Below are 24188 nucleotides of genomic sequence, written 5' to 3' on the forward strand. Positions count from 1 at the left end.
GGTAGAGGACTATTCTTTCTCACACCACCCCAACTCAAAGGGAGCTTGACCCAGGCCTTAGCTGGGGGAAGCAAAGCTCAGGGACCATAGGAAGAAGCAGGATAATGGCGGGGAATAGATCCTGATGTAGTCTTCTATCCCCTAGAGTTCAGATAGTACCCTTCGCCATGGGATAAAGAACATCACCACCCAGGAACGACCCCAAATGTGAATATGGCCAACACCAGAGAAGCTGACTCCGATAAGATCAGAGCAACAACTCCGCGTCCTAGGGCTTTCTGGTCTTGTTTTCCAGACTGGAATGGGGGTATCTGGGATGCGACCCGGCACAGGCAGGAGATCAGCTCTGTTGGATCTCTCATACATCCCCACCTGCCCTTTCTTAGCTAATTTCCCAGGATTCATAGGTACAAAACTCATATCTCAAAATTTTCAATATAGACTTGGCCGTCACTTGTACCTACCACTCCAAAACAAGCAATTTTGTTCTCTTAGGTGAGGCTAGGAAGCAGATAAACAGGGGATCCTCAGTATGGTTCCTTCCTCAGCCTGTAGTTACTCTACAGTCTACTTGTCCTGTCTGGAACGGTGTTCTTTAACATAGGTCCACATTGACTTAACCATACATATTCATGGTGTGTAATGGAATATTTCCATACATCAACAGACACTGATAATGATCCAATCAAGCAGAGGAGTACATCTCTCATTTTAAATATTCATTTCTTTATCAAATGCCATTTGGAAATCAGAAAAACCCATCCCAGCCTGCTGTGATGTGGGTTCAGGGGGAGTTGGCACTGCATTTGGAGGGCTGGAAATCCAGATTTTTCTTCTAAGCTGCCTGTCTCATAACTTCATTCTTCAGGGATTCCCTGAGAAAGCCTGAAGGAGACATATAGGGTCCAGTGTATTAAGGGGAGTGAGGTGTGTGGCCACCTAAGCTGGCCCTGTGAAAAGAAAGCAGGGCAGTGAGTGTAACCTTGGCTGGTGGCTCCATGGCTTCAATTAACAGAATTACCTGTTTTTAAAAGAAATAAGAGAGAGAGAGAGTGTGTGTGTGTGTGTGTGCGCGCGCGCACGGGCGTGCACATGCGTGTGCGCACACCCTGGTATGCATATGAAAGTGCATGTGGAGACCAATAGTTGATATCAGCACCTACCTTGGTCTTTCTCCCTCTTCTGTTTTGAGACAGGGTCTCCCAGTGAACCAGGAACTTGCAAATTCAGCTACACTAGGGATCCTCCTGTCTCAGCTGCCCCAGGGCTAGGATTATAGATGCATGTTGTTTTCACAATTAAAAAGTTATCCTAAGTCCTCTGTTCATTTTGAGGATGGATTACAGGTTTTCATTTTGTAGGCTAGATTAAATCGGTATCCTTTTTCTTTGTGGAATACATAGAGCTTTGAGATAGTGTTGAGAACCAGTGGGCAGTTCAGAAGCTTATGAATAAGACTGGTAAGAATGTGTTCATGTGCAACTCGAAGGCAGGAACAAGAAGGAAAAAGGGAAGGGTGAGTCTCGGAGTGACAAGATATTAAGGATGCAGGAAACAATGATTCTGGAGCCACTGCCAATGCTGGAATCCTTCCCCAGAGCACTTCATTCACACAGCACTTGGGCATGGCAGATGCAAATAAACATTAAGAAAATTGCTACTCAGAGCACTAGGTGGGAGATTGGGCAGGGATGACACGGGGCTCTGGGTTACCTGTTGGAAACAGGCTTGCACCAGGTTCTCCGGGAAGAGGTTTCTAATGAGATCCAGGAAGGCGTCCAGGCTAGACACCTCGTCGTTCTTCTTCCCAGGCCCCAGCTGCTTCTTGAGCTTGGGATTGCCAGGGTGGATGGCCAGCACCAGGATGACTCCCAACACAGCGGCAATGATGGTCGTGGACATGTAATATACCATGGCTCTCGTACCTAGGCGGCCACTGGCTTTAGCATCCAGGCCTGACAAGCCTGGGTTTAAAAGAAATTCAGAAAGATCAGCTCTGTTCTTTTCTACCCATGACCTCATCCCTACATATCTGCAACCCCTGGTTTTCCATCGTTCAGTTACATTTAGTGGTCAATTAACACTCTTCCAAGTAAATATGTAACCAATTCTATACTTTACATTTCTATTTTCTAGCGATTTTTCTTTTAGATTCTTTTTTTTCCAAGACAGGGTTTCTCTGTGTAGCCATGGCTGTCCTAGAACTCGCTCTGTAGGTCAGTCTGGTTTTGAACTCACAGAGATCTGCCTGTTTCTGCCTCCCAAGTTCTAGGATTAAAGGCATGTGCCACCAACCCCCGGCACTTTTTGAGATTCTTGAGAGCTGGTGGAGTTGGTGACAGTTGGCTCATAGTTTACAGATAGCTATATGATGTACACACCGTCAGTCAGCATCGCATATGTGAGAATAACGTTGAAGAGTTTTCCATTTTTAATTCCAAGGTAATATATTTTCCATTTTTGTGACCTTAAGTATCTTCTCGGGGGTGATGGTCTAGCTGAGGCTAGTGTTTCACTTGTTTACTATTGCTATTTATTGTCCTTTTTAAGGAGAATCAAAAGCTGGTACATCAAGGTCGTGTTCACATGTCTTTAGAATACATTACTAGAGCCTTAAATGGAGAGTCAGCACGGCCCTCCCATCTCTCTGTGCTGAAACGTGGTGGCCTCATGTGTAACCTCATGTGGCTATGGGAGAACACGTGTAAGAAGCAGCTGCCAGCAGCGTGTGCAGCATCTGTCCTGAGTGAGGTGAGAGGAAACCCCAAGTTAAGTCACACAGACCTCAGCCCAGTGGGTTTTTCTCCAGATGCTTTTTCAGTGTGCCCACTTCCTAGTTTCAGTTCCTGCCTCTGCTGAGCAGAGAGATTGAGTCTCTTTCTGGGGATAGGCCCTTTATCACATGGGGGAGGAAGTTGGTGTGAATTTCTCTGCATCAATCTGACCCATGTATGACCCATGTCTCTCTACAACCTAAAATCTAATTCTGGGCAAAGGAAGCCAGACTTCTCCTAGATGGCCTGTATGAGATTTGCTGAACAGAATCGGAGAACATTTTCTCTGGTTCGGAGAGATTCTCTGAACCCATGATTCAATGATTGCAAACTTACTGGGTCCCTAAACACTTGAACCTGAGACCCAGTGTTGCTGGTGTGAGGCTGTGGGGTAACTCGCCCAGCATCTGAGTCAGCTGGAGTTATTGAACCCCGCTTCTACAAGGGGGTCAGTGTCAAAGACAGCTCTCGAGGTCACCTGGTTCACCGGTACCTAGCTACAAACCAGCTTGGCACCTCTCACTCTTTTTGTTTCTCTGTAGCTTTGGAGCCTGTGCTGGAACTAGCTCTTGTAGACCAGGCTGGCCTCAAACTCAGAGATCCACCTGTCTCTGCCTCCTGAGCGCTGGGATTAAAGGAGTGTGCCACCACCGCCTGGCTGGCACCTCTCACTCTTAATTCCAAAGTAGTCACTATGCAATGCAACGTACCCTGTTTCAATAATATTGTCTGGTGAGAAGAAAATTATCAACATGAGTTCAAACATAGGAAAAACTCAAATCAATTAATTCTTTTAGCCAAAAATGTTAGAAAGTATGTTATCGCATATTAAGGATATAATCTTTGACCAACCCTCAGCTTTTATGCCTAGCATTTAATCTCTTCTCAATTCATATCTTCCCATATACCCAAGTAAATAATAAAGGCAGCGTACTTTTTCAGTCCCTATACCAGTTTCTGAATAAAATATATTTTTGAACATAATAAAAATGAAACAACAAGATACCATCACTGTTAATACACAGCTGTTCCTTTATATCTTTGTCTGTAGGGAGGAAAGGCAGAGTGAATGATGGTAGTTTTTTTCTTTTTTAGGACCAATGATTCATATCTTAGAAACAGTAGAAAGTTCAGAAATTCAACGATCACATCTGCTGACTCAGCCAAACAGAAACTCTACTTGGAACCTCAAAGCCAGGGCAGGGCTCTGCTGCCCTTTGGGCAGGCAGCAAAAAGGAGCGCTCACCTGTGATTAAACTGGAGATGATGAGAGGGAGGATGAGCATCTTCAGCATCCTCATGAGTATGTCCCCCGGGAAGGCTATCAACATGACCACATCGGGGTGGATGGGAGACGCCAGGCGAAGCAGCCCGCCACATACTGCCCCCAGGATAACACCTGTTGAAGAGAGGGAAGATGAACTTAGTGTTTTGTCCTCGTCAGATGAATAACTCCGCGGACTCCTCTCCCTCATTATCTTTTTCTCATGTGTCTGCCTAATGAACTACAAATACCACAAAATGAAGACGTGATACGTGGGGAACCGATTTTGACAACTAGCACGATCCCTCTTGGTACAGCTCCAACCATTCTAACACTAGGGGAGTTCAGAGAACATTTTCAGTACTCCACGGGGAGAAGTAAACACTTGACTCCGAAATCTTTTGAGATATTGATTGCATGTAGCACAGATTCTCAGAAGAACCAACTCCCAGCAGGCAGTGTCCTTTCTTCTCTCAGTCGGATCTGGAAATGTGATCTGACGTTTGGTGTGTATCTTTCCTTTTTACTGGAGGCCAGAGGCATACAGGGCTCAAATGATCTCTAATCTAGGAGGAGTCAAGTAGAGCGAAGATGCTGACAGAGATGCTGTTTGCTGCACAGACTCCTACATTCCACAGAAAAACCTTAAACTGTTGAAATTGGGTGGCCAACATAAGCTACAAAAGCAAAAACTAGAATCCAGGCCACGGCCCCTTTGGTACTGGGGAAGGAGTTGCCACTCACACAGGTCATGGAGTTAATTCCGGGAATGTACAGAGAAGGGTGCAACTCAAGGACAGATCTCTTTTCCTGGATCTACAGGTTAAAAAATGTCAATCTTCTTCGAGTCTTATGATGAATGAGACTTGATTACATAGTGTGTGGGTCTTAAAATAATGTCTGTGGTTCCCTGTTTCTCAGTGAACTAAGGCAATCCCCAGCCTTGATTCCAGTCCACTGGCAGCTGAGATGGCACAAGGCATGGGTGCACGGGTGGGTGCTGAGTGTTGGTGAGGAGGTGGGACGATGAACTTTAGTTGCTTCTCTGTAGGCTAAGTGAGAGCCGAGGAACAAGGAGAGAATCGAGAACAGAAACTGCGGCTGTCATTACAAGAAACTGCCATTTGCTCTGCTTTCAATACACCTTGTAGAAAACCCCAAAACGAGATTATATTGACACCTCAGACCAAAGAATCACCGTAGAACGAGGTCTCTTCCATGCCCCCCTCGCCAGCTTTATCAGTTAATCAAAGTCGGCGATGTTTCTGGCAAAGGCCTGATGGGGTTCTCTGGCCCTGTTGTCCTTATCTTGAAGCAAGTATTTCTCTAAATGTCTTCTGCCTGTCTGCTCAGAGATCACTCAGGTTTGCAGCACTGCCGATTCCTTGGCCTCTCTCCTAACCGCTCAAAACAATAGTCTTCATGAGTGTGGCCTGGAACGTGCATTCACACTCACGGGGAATATACACACACGTTATTGAGAACCACAGATTCCGGTGGACAGCAGATGCCTAGTTGGGATAGATTTGCCTCTAAGGCAGCAGGCTTCCTTTCCTGGGGGAAGCACTCTCTGAGAGGCTAGCTTCCCCACAAATCAGGCGAGCTTGGGAGAAAGGAATGGGGTGAACTCAGGAGAAAGGAGAGGAGAGACCGTGGGCACCTACCAAACACCGTCAGTGACAGCAGGAGGTTCTTCCCCAGCTTGTCGCACATGCGCAGACCCAGGTTTCGGTGCTTAGGCTCCTCAGAGCTGAGGTGGCTGTCGTGCATGCGCACTTCCACCTGCTTGGGCATATTGTTGGCACTGCAACAGAAAGCAAGCTCATGATTAGTGACTCCCTGGGCTGAGGTAATAGGGGTCTCCTGTAGGCAAAATAGGGGGACAAATTAGGGGCACAACAGGATTCCAGTTGACCTGTAGAGCAGATAGATGCTTCTACCACCGCCACACCCATTACCCTGTATCCCCATGGAAAATAGCAGGGTTTCTTTTCCAAGAGTCACTCCCGTGCGACTCTGGGATGGGGGTGTCTATTCCATTCTGTTGGGATAGGCTTTAAAATCTACAGGACATTAAGTTCCAAATCCGGATATGTCAAGTTCCAAAATTTGAGCTCTTTCATTCACCTAATGACAGGGGAAGCGGTATTTTTTTTTTCCAGGAAAGTCGCAACTTGAATTACACCAAAATTAGAATGCCCCCAAGTTCAAATTTTCCACATCCTACACGGGTGAAAGTCACACCTGCTGGTAACCCAAGCCTTCCCTTTGTCCTGGAAAAACCACTTATACAGCTAAAAGAAAGTTCAGCCAACTGTGGTTTTAATTTTTTTTTTTAAGACAGGGTTTTTCTATATAACAGCCCTGACTGTCTTGAAACTAGCTCTTGTAGTCCAGTCTGGACTCGAACTCACAGAGATCTATCTGTCTCTGCTGCCCAAGTGCTGGGATTAAAGGCATGCACCATCACTGCCCAGACTGTAATTTTAAAATGTTTTAAATCAGAGCTCTGCTAAATCGCCCATGAGTCAACACCACTAATAGTCAAAGCAGTATGGCAGCATTTTGGCCACTGTCATCCGAGATACAGCTCAGTCATTTCCCAGATGACACACCCTAAGTGAACACAAGCTGTCTTGGCGGGTCTGCTCCACAGAACCACTGCTACATCACTTCCTAGCCCAGTAAGATTTTTAGAATGAAGCATGCGCATTTCCACTTTGATAAACTGAGGACACATTTGGTAGCTCTGTTTACAAACACCATCGTTTGACGGGTGAAAACAGAACAGACGGAAAGACTGTAACGCCCAGAAGGACACGTCACTGTTGGCGACATGACAGTGCCTTTCAAAGAAGGGCGGTGGTGGCGCAAGCCTTTAATCCCAGCACTCGGGAGGCAGAGGCAGGCGGATCTCTGTGAGTTCGAGGCCAGCCTGGTCTACAAGAGCTAGTTCCAGGACAGGCTCCAAAGCCACAGAGAAACCCTGTCTCGAAAAACCAAAAAAAAAAAAAAAAAAAAAAAAAGGGTGCTACCCTTGCTCTGGTACTCTCAAAGGACTGGACAAAGCCTCGTGGAAGCAATGTCTGCTTACAGAGCAAAGGCCCGGCAGCATCTGTGATGGTAATTGGGAGAGGTGGACGTCAGGGGTCCAGTCCTCACTCCAGCACCTGCTAGCTGTGTGATCTAGTGTTTCGTGTGTCCAATTTTTTAAGCTGGAGGCCAGAGGCCAGGGCTCTAAAGATCTACAGTGTGCGATGAGTCAGATTATATTATTATATGGGAAGGAAGGCTCTAATATTCCTTCATGAAAATTCAGTAAAGGGGGAGACTAGAAAAATGGCTCAGTAAAATACTTGCCCTGAAAGCAGGGAGATTGAATATGGTCTTTGGAACTCACTTTAAAGAGCTGATTGTGGTGGCATGCATTTATAATGCCATTACTTGGGAGGCAGAGACAAGTAGATCCCTAGGGCTTGTTGGCTAGACAGTCTAGCCTATTAATGAGCTCCAGGCTAAACATAAGGGCTTGCCTCAGAAAAGGAAGGTTGACAGATGGCACCTGGAGAATGGCCTTTCACCTCCACATGCACATGTAGACATGTGCACACACATCTGCACATGCATGTGCACCCATCCCCCGGGACAACAATCATACACACATAAACAAAATGTTCAACAGAATACACGAGTGTGGTGCCTGCCATAGGCAGTCTCTTTCTCCAGGGGGCAAGAGGAAGAGACAAGACTCATCAAGCTCTTGGCAAAGATGCCAATACGTGGAAGGACCTACCCAGCTGCCCCTGCATGCCAACAAGATATTGAGACGTTAGCTCTGAGCTAAAACTTTGGACCTAACTTTTCATAACAAGCTGTTTAATGTATTTGATATCAAAATGCCTTAAAAATCAAGAATAGTACTTCATAGTCTGGCAGGATACTCACATGAGAATAAGTATCCAAAACCTAAAAGGTTCCTAGTGGCCCTATATTCTACTTCCTAAATTGATATTGTAGGCAACTCTGACTTCCTGTCACATGTGGGCACTTAGGACTACTCTGACCACTACAAAAAGAAACAGTATGGTTGGCTCCCCGTATTCATAAGGATTGCCAAGCAATCGGGGCCACTTCCTTCACTGCCAAGTGAAACAGACAGCCAAGGGCTACATGTGACCAGCAGGAGAAAATGCCCAGAATGATCTCTTTAACACAGACAGACCACATTTCTAGATGTGCATGGGGCTCTTTTTCTATTTTTAAACAATTCTCCAGACAAGGCTGTAAAGTAAAATGGAGCTCAAAACTTAGAAAACGACCAGTGAGGAACAGAGGTGGTATGAGTTCTGAGATAGTGAGGATGCTCCCTCAGCCAGTCCCTCCCCAAACTCTGGCATCCCCCCCTGCCCCACCCCAAGATCATCAACCCCCTTGCCTTCTACTTCAGTTGTACCCTGCTGCCATCGAAATTAGAATCAGACCCACTCTCTCTATTAAAATGAGCTTAGCAAGTATTGAAAGCAAACATTCTGGCAAGTTCCACATGGTCTCACAAAAGCGTAAGGCATCAAAACAGCCACGGCAAAGTGGAAACACGCAGATAGTAGGCTCACATTTGCAACAGGGCTGGGTGCCTGTTGCACACATTTCTTTGCTATACAAAACTGCTGGTGCTTGCTTAATCGTTTGCTTTTCCGTCTGTGACAAAAATGTCCCGGGAGCCCTAAATCAAAACAGCCACATCAAAGTGGCAGAAGCAAGATGTCAAGGATCCACAAGTGTTTACTTGGAACCCTTCTGACTTGCTTTCTTAGAATTAAGCAGATGCTCCAGGCATGTGGAAAATAAGTTTTAACATATAACTTTATTAATCTATTATTATATTACTATTATAGGGGCATCACGACACTCGTATGGAAGCCAGAGGACACCAGTCGGGGGTCAGTTCTCATCTTCCACCATGGGTATTGGGGGCTAATTTTCAGGTCACTGGGCTTGAACAGCAAGCCTTTTTACTCAGTGAGCCATCTTGCCAACACAGAAAATAATTTTTAAAGTAAATTAGAACCTCAGTTTCAGTCAGGGACACAGGAAGCTTCCCAAACTATCTGCAAAATTTCTGCAACCAACTGTTGCGCTTCTCAGACCACAAGGGTAAAGGGGAAGATTCTAGAATATTACTATGAAATATTAATAGCGAAGATGATTATATACCATTGCGCAGAGCTGCTGTGGCACCTACATACCTTTAGAATCTATACATATGCTGGTTACTTAGCAAGCACCCAAGTAACAGGCATGGATTCATTGGCTATTCTTCATGCTTCTCGTACCACGCTCAGAAGTGAGCGCCTTTGCCTGGAAAAAGGGAGGAAGTGGGCTGGACTGTAACTATCTGCTTACATCTGTGCTATGATAGAAACCTGCATGGGTTGCTACGGGAATCACGAGAACTACACTAATCCAGGCTGGGCAGGCAGAAGGGGTATTCAGGAAAGGTCTCTCGGAGGGGCTGGTTCCTGATCTGGATCGTTTTAAATCCCGGCATCCTTTACCAGTCTCTGAGCTGTGAGCAAGCAAGCCTGTGACATTTCATGGAAGCAGCAGCCAAAACAAACTGGGAGATGAAAAGATGGCCCGCTTTCTCCTAGGAAGGAAGACTTTCTACAGACGCTGGCAGCGTGTTTCAGCACGCTCTGTCCATTCTTGCCTTTAGTCCTCGGATTTCTTCTGGGAGCAGAGTGTAGCCCCCACTCTGTCAGAGCCACTGAAAATGGGGCCGTGAATAAAATAAACCCAGACCAAAAGCTCTTGCTCTCTTGGTGTGAACATGTAGTGAGTGAGAGAAGGAACAGATGCTGATGGCACCGGGCAGAAGTAGAGACAGGAGGAATATATGATTTTATGTCATGTGGTCATGGCGGGTCTCATGGGTAGGGGACATGTGAACATCAGCCTGGAAGAAATGAGGAGCCTTTTTGAACTATTTCTGAAATTTTTTCGTTGCTTAGCAAGTAAAATAAATACAATATGACCACAAGTACAGCTACCCTGCAACCTATAACTCTCACCAGATGTAAATTGTTATGTCTAAATGTTATATTTTAGCAGGGCACTGATTCAGATAGATGTCAAATAAGTAATACTAGGGCCTATTACCAACGTGAAAGTGGCAGGGTTTTAATGGTTGTCCCAGCTCCTACTGGGATACATGACTACTAGAAGAAGGGAGGATGGACGAACAGAAGGCCTAATGTCTCAGTGGTATAAAGGTTTCCTTCCAGGGGAACGGACAAGCAAGGCAAAACCTGATCTATGTACTTGCCCTGAATCAACGCAGTGGCTTCAAATGTGTGCGCTCATCTTTTCGTTGGTGTCCACACACTGTGCAAACAGAACAGGGCAATGAAGGGCAATCACCTAAGCAGGGAAATGGGGTACACTGACTCCATAGTGTTCTTCACCACTCCTACCCCATCTCCTGAGCTGCAGCCACAGACACTGTTAGTCACCTCTGTTCTTACTTGAGGACATCCTGAATGAAGGAGCTAGCAATAATTTCTGAATATTTGAGGCCGGCTCAGCCAGACTTCTCCCGTGCTCTCCATTGGCCAACAAAGGAAGGCCACGTGACAAAAAAGCTGGGGTGGAGGATAACTAAACCTTTACATGAGCTTACAGTTTCTCTCAGCCTTAGTTTCTCCACCGTGTTATTTAAACAGGCTGTTAATTTTGCCATCACTACCCAGCCCCATCTCATATGCATGCAAGCCCTGTTTCAATGGCAAATTCAGCTTCTCTTGCAAATTGTGCTCCGTGACTAAAAGGGAATGCCTAATGGATCCATGCTAAGTTTTCCTTGTACCTGCTTTCCATTGGTGTCTAATATAGCAACAGGCTCCTTAGATATGGTGGTGGAGTCTGATTTCCTGCAGCACACTCTCCTTTCACCTCGTGTGGCACCAATTCCTTTTTTCCTCCCTCCCTCTCCCAATGAAATGACAGGAGAATGCTCCCTGCTCTGGGCCTGGAAGTCAGAATCAGCTGGTGCATTTTTCCTGGAGGTTGTGAGGTCTGCAATGCATTCATTCGTCTGCCTCTTCAAAGTCCAATGCCAGGCTTGAGAGCCCCAGAAGACACGGTGAGGGCAGAGATGTCCCCACATCACTTTTGCCCCAAGAGACTTGGCTAAGTGACATAGTGGGAAATGCTCATTGACCAAGAAGTCTCTCTCTGACAGTTGCTGTGTCTTCACAGACCCTGCACATGCCACCTAAAGGGTTCCAGACTCCAAGGGCTCCTCCAGTCCCTTTTTCTGGTCCTTTTCTAGCCCCTGTGTTCATTCACTGAGCTACAGATATGCTTTCTGGAAAGGTCATGCTGAGCGTGGATTACTCCAGACTCCTTTAGGGGAGCATTTCCTCTAAGCTGCCCGAGTATCTGAGGGGTGAGGGGCTGGCTAGAGCACATCTTAGGCTGTCCCAAGTCAGGAGGCTAAGACCTTCCGGGAGGCAGCATTTGGGAAGGCAGCAGCAGAGAACAGTCAACACTGAATTTGCTTTCTTTTCTTTCACTTAATAAACGTCTCCACTGGTTCAAGAAAACCATTCGGACAATCTAGTCACATTTGAGTTTTAGGAAGGAAGCCCACCAGACTAGAAAGAAAGTGGGGTCCAAGCAGTTCCCCCCAGTCTTTGGCCCTGTTTAAAGTGGAGTGACCAGACAACTTCCTGGGGAACACAGGAAAAACAGAAATTATTGTCCTAACTTTCTTTCACAGTGATAAACTGACCTAAAAGCAGCACGGGAAGGAAAGGGCTTATTTCATTTCCATTTCCAGGTCACAGTCACTGAGGGAAGTCAGAGCGGGGTCCAGGACGCAGGACCATGGGGGATGCTGCTTACTGGTTTGTTCCCTCTGATGTTCAAACTGCTTTCTTATTCCGTCCAGGACCACCTGCCCAGGGCAGCATCACCATAGCAATCGGGCCTCTCACATCAAACATCAAAAGAAACTGCCCTACAGACTTGCATACATGCCAATCCTATCGATGCATTTTTCTCAGTTCAGAGTCCTATTTCCCAAATGTGTCAAGCTGGCATAAAACAAAAACAAAAACAAACAAACAAAAAACCCAGCACAATAATAAAACCTCTATACTTCTGGGAAATCCTCTCCGGGAGAGACACCTAAGGTTATTTTGACCTCACTCATCTGCCGTTTCCATGAAGACTTACTCACCATGGCACAGTTAGGAGTGTTTGGCCATTCCAAATTGGGAATCACTTCTAGAAATAAAAATGATGCCATGGCCTGAAGCACGCTGGTCAGCCCAGTCCCCAAGGGCACACTTCCAGAGTAATTGCTGCCCATCTCTGGCTCATGGAGCATGAGAATATGTCTGAAAACTTCACTTAGCTCCCACAACGTAGGGAGACCATAGGGCATGGCCTGAGCCACAGGGCACTTGCCCCATTTCCAGGTGAATAAAGGCCATGTGACTTTCAGAAAACTGTCTCCTCTGCCTGAAATACCCTTTGTATCACTCCATCCAGCCCAGGCTTCTTAAGCCAGCATCTGCTTCACCTTCACAACCCAGGCATGCTCACATCTAGAGGCACTGAGTCCCAGGATCGAGGTTCAAATCCCCCCTATGCAGGTTGCTCTGAAGGTGCTTTTAAGGCCTCTTTCAAACTTTGTGGCTTATTTTTCCCTATGAGAAGACAAATGCTGGAAAAAGACTCTCATATATTAGCTCCCTCTCCACATGTAGCATGATTTCTGGGAAAAAATGTATGTTTAATAATTATTTGTTGGACAGATGGATGGACGGATGGTTAAATAGTTCCGTGTGATACTCAGTTTTGAGAAATAGAGAGGTCCAGATGTCTGAGAAAGGGAGAGGAAGGAGAGAAGTGTAGTTTCTATCCAAGTCCTGGGTATCTATGCATGGATTCTGGGACTTCTGAGGATACCAGAGTCCCTTATACAAAATTACCTAGTATTTAACATGAAAACCTACACACATTTTCCCCTGAGTCATGTATAACACTGTGAATATGCTATGGGGTTAAGAAATAATGACAAGCAGAGGGGTGGGGTCTGTACCCATTCATTACAGACATAATTTTTTATTTAAAATATTTTTTTAGCCCATGGCTGGCTGAATCCATAGATATGAGATCAGCATTAGGTGTGAGGTGTATGGCTGCAAGTATTTGAGGGAGCAATGATTTAAGGGTGATGCAGTAATCTGGGAGATACCTGCGGGAGGAAGCAAGGGTAGGAATGACCTTCTGAGGTCAAGCATGGAATAAGAGGTTTCTCTTACGGTCATGGCTTCAGAATGACACATAGACAAAGCATGAGAAAAGATATCTGAAGTCCCTTAGCCTACAAGTACAACAGGAGTCTCAGGCAGCATCTTAGGATGTTGCCAAGGGCAACCAGGGCTTTTAAATGTAGTTAGAGGCCATGGCATCACTTTGTTCGCACATCCTAAAGTTACTCTAACAGAACCACATACCAACAGCCCTGAAGTGGTTTTAAAAATCCCCACCATAATGGATCATCAACATTTAACTCCTAAGCATCCCAATAAAAAGGTTTTCATTCCAAGTGTCCTAGAAGAAAGATTTTTCTCTTGCTCAATTCATATAATCTTCTATTTGGGGTGTGGCAAGGTTTCTTCATGTGTCAATGGCTTACCTGGATGGGTCTTAAGCTATGGCACCCAAGCTAAGATTACATCTGTCTTACTGAGTCCTCTATATTACAGTATGCACAAGGTCAGGCATCTATTGGGTGCTGAGTAAAACTGGGAGATTGAATTAAACATTAGGACAAAATACAGTAGTGGAGTTAAATGAGGTCTACAGTATTTCTTGAGTGTAGACATCTGGGCTCAAATACAGAGCGGGCTTTGAGTTAAGACAGAAATGTCAGGCTTTTTGTGCCTTGTGCATTTTTTCCTTCTTCCCCCACCCACGCTCTCCCAGTGTTTCTGAAGCTACATTCAGTGCACACTGAGCCTTTTGTACCTTACTTCAGAACAGACCCCCAACTCTGCGGTCCATTAATAAGAGTCTGGCTTTTATGGGGAGAAAGGGAAGAGGTTTATATCATACACAACCCAGAAAACTTCCATGGTAAGCTTTCATTTGGAGCAGTTTGGCTCTTTCCTTAGGCCATTGTGCCATGTCGGATGCAGTAAAAGTTGCCATGTTGGCTACTGCATCATCAACACTAGACTCATAAGCAACCAGGCTAAAGAAACCAGGCTTTTCATTCTATGTGTTCTGAAAGAGAGTTTTGCCCCTTCTAGACTTACAAACCTTCAAGTTGAAACAAGGTTTTGCCTTGAATCAGTGGCTCACCTAGTTGGCCCAAGGCTGTTGCTTTTATATTTGAATTAACAACATTCAAACACAAGTTGGTTTCATTTAAAAAATCCAGATTTTACCTCTCTTAAAATGTGGAAAATAGAACCATTCTGTGGCACACCTCTGAGTGGTTATCAGTTAGAAATGAGAAGCGAATATACTTAAGAGCCCACCACCACAGTTCCCGCCAGTCCCTAGTGCCTTGTTAATTAAAAAATACCAAGTGTCCATTAACATTTACCAGCAATCACCCTGTGGTGCTTTCCTAACAGAAGATAGTTGCCTCCTGCCTGCCTCCTCTGAAGGTGGGGGCTCTTTCCCTATTGAGTTCTGTCCTTGCATGGGCGAGACCATTCTCTGCATGCTTAAACAAAATTCCTGCACACAAAGTATGTACTGGACAGGAGACAAAAATTATAACAGTGAATCGCCTTGATTTTACAAGGATGCCACATAATTTATAACTCTGAGTAGCTTCTCTGGGGACAAATATGAAAACAGAAATGATCTCACCTTCAGGGCTGTGCAGAAAGACCAGCATGTAACTGGCAAGTCATAGGGAATGGAGGGGCCTCCATCTTCTTCTCTGCCAGTCCCCTTGTTATCAATGGTCCAAAATTATATCTCTCCAGAGTAATAACTCAGTGTGCTAAGACACCCAGCCAAGACATCAGCCTTTTCTTTACAAGTCTACAGTGGGGATAGGTGCTAAAGATTGTGGGCTGGACCCACGATATATAAGGGCTGGCTTGGCAGCAGGAGTTGTAGCACTTCTGAAGACAGTTGGGATGAATGACTGTTAGTCATTTCATTGAAGAGGGAGCAGGGATGACTAACTTGCTTGTCGTCAAGGAGCTGAGAAGGGGTAGAGCTGGGATTCTCAGCTCCGCTCTGTCCCCATCTAAGCCCGATTCTCTTCACTGTAGTATGGTGGCTACAAGAACCTAGAACTTTAAGGTGAGAATAGTATGTACAGGTGTCGCTTTAGTTACTGGATCACAGACCTGACCTCAATTATCTGTGTGTTTGTATCTGTGTGTGTGTGCATGCGTGTGCACATGCGTGCATCATGTGTGCATATAAGAAAAGAAGTGCGTTGTTTCATTTTACTGATCTCGAGCAAACTTCTCATTCTCGGGTCTTACTAAGACACTCAGTCTTGCTCTCACAGCTGTTAATTCGCCATAAACACCCACAAAACTTACTTATGAAAAGCAGCGTACCTATTTCTCATGATGATAGTCACTTAGATGGCTTCAGGGACAAGGCAAGTGCTTTAGACCTAAACACAGCAACTGTGTTTGCACAGCTAGTACAGTTAGATGAAGTCACTGGGACTGAACCAGAGGGTCCAGAGCTACTCTGACCTGTAATCACCCCTCACTTTGGCTCTGAGGTGATGCTGAAGGGCTTGGGTCAGAAGGGATTGATGTTCAGCTTAACCCTTGCTAAGAGCAAAGTTCAGAGGATGGGTTCGAAAGTGCTATTTGCCTCTGAATGATGGAGACATCATGTTTTGGAGAAAAGATGACAACTCACCCTAACTTAGTCCCAGCATTCATACAGCCATGCAAAAAATATCCCATCCAGTTCCTTCAGCCCTTCCCAGAAGATGCTGATGACACATTTCGGGATGCTCTCAACACAGATCTCTCTGAAGGAGACCCAGATATATCTGCTCATTAACATTTGGCCTTTTATTTAATTTCTAACAAGATACACAAACACATAAAAATCATACAAATGACCATGTGATATTTGAATATGTGGACATATTATGAAATGTGCAGACTGAGTTCAACTTACCTATGTCCTCAAGTATTTATCATTCTTCATTGGGGAGAGCATTTAAAAATCTTTCTCATAGGTTCTGAAAACACATCATACATTATTCTTTTTCTCTCATGAATAGATGTTCTCACTCAGTGAGTTAAGAGGTCCTGATGATGCTACCAGCATCTAGGGAGTTTGGGAGACAATGCCTATTTTCTGCTTCATCCCCATAGCAGCAGCTTGGCAGGCAGGCAGGGGTGGGGTGTGTCTCACTATAAAACTCTCAACTTATAAGGAGGAAACTGGTAACATTTAACTTGCTAAAATCACCTACCAAACAGCAGACCAAGGAGAAATCTGTATCTCTCCAACACAAAAGCTTAGGTTTTGATACTATAGCCAAGTAACCGGGAAGCCGTGTCAACCACACCTCTCTCTTCTGGTCCTGTATTTAAACCTTCTGAGCTCCTCGGCAGGAGCTGAAAATCATGACTCGACATGGAAGTGTTTGATGCCCCCGGCTTAGGGGAATGGCAAGCCAAATCCCCAACGCCACCTAGTTCTCTACAGCACTTGGGGACCATAAGATTCTAAAGTTTGTTTTCTTGATTCGTGACTCAGTCTTTGCACTGGAATTTGTAAGCAGATGTGAGCGAAGGCAGTGGGTATAACTTGAAAGGGGGAAATAAGAGCTCAAGATTCATCCAGGGCCTGCAATCACTGCAGAGCACCCGCTTAATCAAAATCCAATCAGTTTTCCAGAGTAGTCGAGAATTTGATGAGCAAATCTTGGGACACACAAAAGCTCCCATAGGCCGCTCTCTGGCCATGGGGGACTAGGGAAATCCTTACACCAGCATGCAGCCAACCTGAAGACTAGCAGTTTAGGAGTGTTCTTTTTTTTTTTTTTTTTATTAAAGATTTCTGCCTTCTCCCTGCCACCACCTCCCATTTCCCCCCCTCCCCCACCAAGTCCCCCTCCCTCATCATCCCTAAGAGTAATCTGGGTTCCCTGCCCTGTGGGAAGTCCAAGGACCACCCACCTCCATCCAGGTCTAGTAAGGTGATCATCCAAACTGCCTAGGCTCCCACAAAGCCAGTACGTGCAGTAGGATCAAAAACCCATTGCCATTGTTCTTGAGTTCTCAGTAGTCCTCATTGTCCATTATGTTCAGCAAGTCCGGTTTTATCCCATGCTTTTTCAGACCCAGGCCAGCTGGCCTTGGTGAGTTCCTGATAGAACATCCCCATTGTCTCAGTGTGTGGGTGCACCCCTCGCGGTCCTGAGTTCCTTGCTCGTGCTCTGTCTCCTGCTCTTGATTTGGACCTTGAGTTTAGGAGTTTTCTGCCCGCTAAACCAATCAAACAGTAGCAAACCAGGAAGTCGGCAAGGCAGTGATCAAGCAGCCTTTCAGTCCTTTGTTTTCAAATGCATTGAGGGGCATCTCATAGCCTCTGTGTGAGACAAACATCTGAGTCATGTTAGCAGCAAGGCGTTCCCCCGACTCACGAAACAACTGCCAATCCCGAATCAGTTCTTCCCACGAGCTTGAGGACCTGTCAAGACTCTTACCAACACTACTGCATTTCCCAGCCTGGATCCAGACACCAACGACTATCCATCTCTGCACACTTGTATCCAGAAATTTACTATGCATACCAGATGCCTGGAAGATCTCCACCTTCAAGACTGCAAGAGGGCTAGAGGAAACAGACACATACCCCAAAGCCACCCCTAACTTGTTATGTGAACTTGTGCATGTGACGCTTTTTATCTGAGCCTTGGGCTCTTCTATCTTTAAGGGGTGAGGGGGTGCATGTTGTATGTGCTCAGGTGTGGACCAGGGGAGGATGCTGAGTATCTTGCTCCATTTCTCTTCACTCGATTCTCCTGAGGCAGGGTCTCTCACCGAGCTTGAGTCTCACCATTTTTGTTGGTTGTCTGGTTAGTGGTCTCCAGTGATCTTTCTGACTCCCTTCGTGCCTTGTGCTGTGCTTACAGACCCATGGATACAGGGATCTGAACCTCGGCCCTCCTGTTCACACAGCAAGCGCTCTTACCACAGTGAGCCATCTGCCCAGCTCTTAGGGCTCACCTACAAGTGCAGTGTTTGTGTAGACTACCTGGACACTGCCTTCCAGTTCCATAAGTTGTTTGTGGAGAGGAAGCTCAAGCACCAATAAAAAGCATCCTAGCACACATGGCTGACATATGACTTTTGCTTCATATGTCTAGTTGTTCAGTTAGTGTTAGTGTAATTACCACCAAAGTTAGCTTGTTGTTATCCTTACGGCATGAATCATGCTGATAGCCAGCATCCAGTGAAGGCTCTTTACATGCAGATGTGATGTGCTGAGGTTTCTAGATTATTCTGGAGGAAAAGATTCTATGCACTTCATAGACCAAGGATCAGTAAACTCCAGTAAAGGGAAAATCTCAGCCCAGTGACTGTCCCCATAAACAAATGTTTATTAAACCCAGCCACGACCAGTGTTTACCTACTGACGAGGGATTTTTTTTTTATTCCATGAGCATAACTATGTAATTAAAAGAGAAATACTAAAATAGGTGCTAACTGGCCCTCTATAGAAAAATACTTTGACTTTATATTACAAACCCATTCCTTTGTCCTATCTAGGGCCTGATGCCACCCCTTCATATCTAGTTTCTCGACCATCCCTCTTCAACTCCTGTTCTTGTGGCTTGGGAGGAGCTGAGCTTATGCCCACCTTCAGCAGGGTACACCAGAATGTTCCATTTAGGACCACAAAGATGCACAGGTAGTGCCTAGGTAGGGTTACTACGGCCGTGATGAAACGCCATGGCCAAAATCATCTTCAGGAGGCTCATTCCACTCACAGGTCCATATAACACTTCATTTCAACAGCAGAGAAGGCAGAAACTCACTCAGGGCCAGAACCTGGAGGCAGGAGCTGATACAGACGCCACGGAGGGATGCTGCTTACTGGGCTGTTCCCCATGGCTTGCTCAGCCTGCTTTCCTATGTAACTCCGAACCGCCAGCCCAGAAATGGCACCACTCACAATGGATTGAGCCCTCCCCCATTGATTACTAACTAAATGCTTAATTTTCTTATGGAGACATTTTCTCCTGTCTGATGACGCTAGCTTGTATCAGGCTAACATAAAACTAGCTAGTATAGGTTGAGTCTGAGATCAAGTTAATCCAGCAAGATTCAGCCCTAAAACTTTTTTTTAAACATAAAAAGTAGGGATGAGAAGCTCTTGTTTGATGAGGTTTCTGAGTTGCTAGAATGTAAAACCAGGTCTTTCGGAACATCTAGAAGCCCATATGGAAGTCATCTCTTTGTATCTGAAGACAGAGAGGCATAGCAGAGAAGGCTCTGATGATGAGATTTAGCCTCTGGGACCTAACAGAGTCTAAAGTTACCTCTAGAACCTCTGGCAAATAACCTAAAGTAGCCTCCTTCATCTAAGCCAGGTCAGGCTAGGCATCTGCCACAACTAAAGAAAACAATCTCTTGACAGAATTGGTATTATATAATTATTTCCCCCACTAAGATATAACCGTTAAAAGTCAAAGCTAGTAAGGCACAGAGGCTAGAACCTACTACCAAAGGGGTCAGTGTCCAGAGCTCTCTGGAACCTACTAAAAAGGGCCATTGTCCAGAGCTCTCTGGAAGAGCTGGCTTCGATGAGGGACAGATCAAACAGGTTATTTTCATGACTTTGAAGAGGAAGCCTTGCAAAAACACGGAACTACTACACCCCAGCAGCGTACTGGCTTTTCATGGGTTAATTTAGAGTGAGTTTTAATAAAGAGTGTTGTCGTGCCAGTTAACTGGGAAAAGCATTATGAGGACAAAGTTGACTGCCTTCGGTAGAGTTATCCAGCAAGTTATCTTAGGTAATCATATGGAGATCAGTGTTGTAAGTCTACACCCCTCTGGGGTAAGGAATGAGTTAGGGCAGACTTCCCAAAGCCCAGGTTCCTTGGACTGGCACCCAGATGGAACCATCTTTGCCAAAGGGTATCTTCTTATACATTACATTGAAGAACAGGAACCAGGAGATGAACAGGGCAGTTTATGTAAGCAAAGCCATCAGAGACATCTTTGGTGTACAGGTCCGTGTTAGTCCTTCCCAGCTGAAGGACTTTATAATGACGTCTGGGTCCCAGATGGGATGGGTATCCCAGAAGCTCACAAGGCCCTGTGTGCTCATCCTGGCACAACCCCCAACAAGAGATTAAGCTCAAGCATTTTTGCATATTTTCAAACACAATGGATTAGTCTTAAGAGGGATGGCGGACAGGCTGTCTGTCTGGATGGATAGATGCGAAAGAAATAGATGCTGGGTAAGCATAAACATATTTATCATGTATACAAAGATTAAAATCAATATTAATCACAGTGCAATTGATAGTGGTGCCTCCCAGGAAGAAGTCTAGGGGTGTTACATGTGAAGAGAGGGTCTCACCCATCACTACTTACACTTTTACATGCTTCTAACATTTTATCATGCAACTTTATTACTTTGTAACGTCATGGTTAAAAACTCATGGGAAATTATCGCGAATATATTCAATGACATACCCTCTTCATGGAGGTTAGCCATCTCTCAATGGCCTGGAATGTTCCATAACCTTAACGCCATTGTCTCAGACTACCTGGGTAGGCTTTTTTTTTCCTTTTAAGTTTGCTGATACCTGCTATTGTAGACGGTCACATTAATGAGAGTTCTCTGCCCACGTGTTATTTCCCCAAGCAGAGAGAAGGAACCACGAGACCCAGCTCATGCCAGGCCCATGGTACATGTGACATGCTCTTTTGGAAAATACCTCAGCTCAGTGCCAAGCCACAGCAAAGGAGGAAAAAATGACATTAGGGAGTCCAAAAGTCCAGGCACAAAGACCCCCCTCCCAGTCCATCTGGGCACATCAGGATCAGGTCAGAGCATCCTTGGCAAAGAGATCAAAGCACTGGTCACTGTCTGGCCTTTAGTGCACCTGCTATCAGAAAGGCCCAAGCTCCATGTTGCTTTGCTGAAGAATGTGGACAAAGTTTAGACTTCAAGAGTATGGGACATGAAACTTGCTATCTATAAGGCCTTCAGGAAATCACTCACTCCCCAGAAGTCATTTCCTCCTCTGCCCTAGCAGTGGGGAAGTCTGTTGGGAGGGTATGTTAGTAGATAAGTGTGTGCTGTCCAGTAGCCATCAGTCCTGTCCTTCCTTCTCTTCTCCCCCCTCCCCCCCCCAGCCAGCTCTGTATTAAGGGGAAATTCTGTGAAAAGAAACTGATGAAAAGAGACAATATGAAACCCAGTTCAGAGGAATGCTCAGACTTCCTAGAAAACCCCACCATCTCTGAAGCGGCGCTCTGGACTCTCACAAATCCTAGAACATTAGCAAACACGGATGAGAGCAGCTCAGGCAATGGGTGAGTTAGAAGGCATCAGTGAATGGCATAGAAGTTAGAAACCACTAGGCGAGATGCACGGCTGGTTATCTGGCAGAGAGAGGGAGAGGGGATTGTAGGAATAATTCTGAATTTAAATGACCTCAGGTTGTCAAATCATCTGGATGAAGGTGGGACTCATTCTAGAATAGGGCCTGGCAGATCCTCTGAAGTGTCATACATTAGCCCCAGACAGCTGACCAGGAGAAGTCTGCAAGCCCAGGCCACAGAAGTAGAGGACAGGGTAGAGATCCTGAGGCTTGAGACAGACAAGGAGGGGCAGAGGTGAGCCTTGGATAGGGGATTTCAGTGGCAAGATGATTCTGGAAGAAGCTATGTGAAGAGAATTAATGCACATTTTCTGGGGTTTTAAGTAGAATTGCATTGTGTTTTTCTTTGCTTAGTTTTGAGACAGGGCTTTGTTATGGAACACCGGAAGGCCTGGAACTCACTATGTGGACCTGGTTGGCTTCAGCCATCCTGCCTCTGTCTCCAGAGGGCTGGGATTTCAGGTGTTCACCACCACACTCATCTGGGTGTTTTCTTTGGAAACACCATTGTTTCCGCATTGTGTTGCATAGTCAAGACTTCTGTCGAGAATTGTTAAGGGATCATCTAGAAAGGAAGAGGACATCCATTTTGAAAAAGAGGAGTCTGAGTAGCTGCCTGTACAAAGGCAGAGGCTGGCAAACCCTGGCTGACGGATGCCCTTCTCCCTCTGGCTCACTAGGTCCAGATATTGACAAAAGATAACCTTCTGCCCCAACAATCCAGAGTTTGTGTGTTTGAGACTCAGAGCAACAAGCAATGTGTCTCGGAGAGACGGGGGGTATTTTGGCAGAGTGTGCAACCTCTTTATTCTCCACGTTCAGCAGGAAGCATGGCATGATAGTTTCTTTCATTGACTCCTTTTAAATTAGAGAAACTGCAAAATCATTTTCTCAGCTCAATTCCACTGCTCCTTAGCCAAGAGAGCTGGCAACACCTGCCCATCTGGGTGCTCCGGCATCAAAGGACGCTTGCCCCAGGCTGGTTCTGCACATGCTTGTTCAACCACAGCACAATCTCTGAGCAAATAATAATGACTCTAGAGTGTGATGGAGTTAAATGGGACTCTTATGCATGTCCTTCTGGCAGCATCTGAGCTGCAAACTGAGATACTCTGTTGTCGTCAGGACCTAGCCTTCCATTTACACAAACACACACACACGCATGCGTGTGCACACACACACATGCATACAAGCATGCATGCACAGTGCGGTGGCAGTAGGGAGAACTCTCCAAGTTACCCTGTGTATTAAGGACTGATGAGATTCCCAAACACTGTGAAATCTCTCTTGACGGCAGCCATGCACAGGTGGCCAGGCGATCATTTCCTAGCAGTGAAAATGTTTGGGACAGCAGGAATTTAACTGAGAAGTGGTCCTGATGAGAATTCAGACCTTCTTTGTCAACCCATAGAAAAGTGTGAAACCCAGATATGATGAAAACTGCATTAGCCAACATTATAATAATTTCTGCATTCATGGGTCCACTCAACAGATATCATGGGGTGTCTGCTATGAGTCTGGCCCTGTTTGGCATGCCAGCAGGAAGCACCACAAAGATATTCATATTAAAAGCAGTTTATAAGCCGCAAACACTCCATGGGAGTACATACCACAAAGAAAGCTAGATGGGTGGAGAGTAAAGCCAGTGCTTATGAGGCTATGAGGAGGCGGGGATGAAATTTAAGGCACGACATGAAGTTACCATGCATCATCTTGGAGAAAAGTAACAGGGAGTGCAAAGACCCCAACATGGGAGCAAGCTTGGAAAGATGTGCAGTAGCCATGGAGACCGCAGGTAAATGGAGCCACTTCTTTGCTAAGTTTCTTGATCCACCCCTCATGGGGCAAAAGCAAAACAAAAGGAAAAGGCTAAACTCATTCTGCAGACCAACTAACAGGATTCCCTCTGAACACAAGATCCTTCCTGCTGTCTAGGCTAGAGGCTAACCCAGGGTAATGAAGACCCCTGTCCAGGACCAGCCCACCATTCTCCTCTGGAACAGGAGAGGTGTCTGGAGTGCTGACCTCTGTGACAGCAGGGTCGGATTCCACTGCACTGAGATGCAAATGACTCAGAGTCACTTGCTGCCTCTGGAAGGAAATAAGAGAACTGGACCATCTTGTTGGGCTTAGCAGCTCTGTTTAGACAGCAAACAACTGACCTATAATTTTACTTTCTAAGTGGAGTGAATACTGTAAGAATAAAGATGATGATGAGGAGGAGGATGGGGCTGAGGAGGAGGATGTCAGTTTAAGTATCACACACTACTTTAAGCATCATACTGAATCTAAACATCATCTCAGTACACACTCCAGTGACGTACAGCTGCTCTTCAAGCCAGTGTCATGTACGACTTCAGGTGCCTGGTGCTAAGCCTATCCCACCTCATAATTCTCACTAAATCCCAGGGTTCCAATTACAGCTTCCCTGTAAAACACCCCATAAACAGTGCATGCCTTGCTGCTATTCTCTCTCTCTCTCTCTCTCACACACACACACAGC

At 45.6% G+C, this 24188-nt stretch overlaps 1 protein-coding gene across 2 annotated transcripts in view; it reads right to left on the reverse strand.

Moving 5' to 3' along the window:
- Slc1a2 (solute carrier family 1 member 2) overlaps positions 1 to 24188 on the reverse strand; it is a 131972-nt gene that overhangs the window by 49175 nt on the left and 58609 nt on the right. For both annotated transcript variants that reach the window (XM_057780396.1, XM_057780395.1), the window contains exons 2-4: positions 5703 to 5842; positions 4021 to 4173; positions 1714 to 1964 (exon numbers count right to left, since the gene is read on the reverse strand). In XM_057780396.1, coding sequence (XP_057636379.1) covers positions 1714 to 1964; positions 4021 to 4173; positions 5703 to 5832 — 534 coding nt within the window. In that variant the 5' untranslated portion in view covers positions 5833 to 5842. The remainder of the gene's footprint in view (positions 1 to 1713; positions 1965 to 4020; positions 4174 to 5702; positions 5843 to 24188) is intronic.

This window comes from Chionomys nivalis, chromosome 9, assembly GCF_950005125.1.
Source record: "Chionomys nivalis chromosome 9, mChiNiv1.1, whole genome shotgun sequence".
Classification (NCBI taxonomy): domain Eukaryota; kingdom Metazoa; phylum Chordata; class Mammalia; order Rodentia; family Cricetidae; genus Chionomys; species Chionomys nivalis.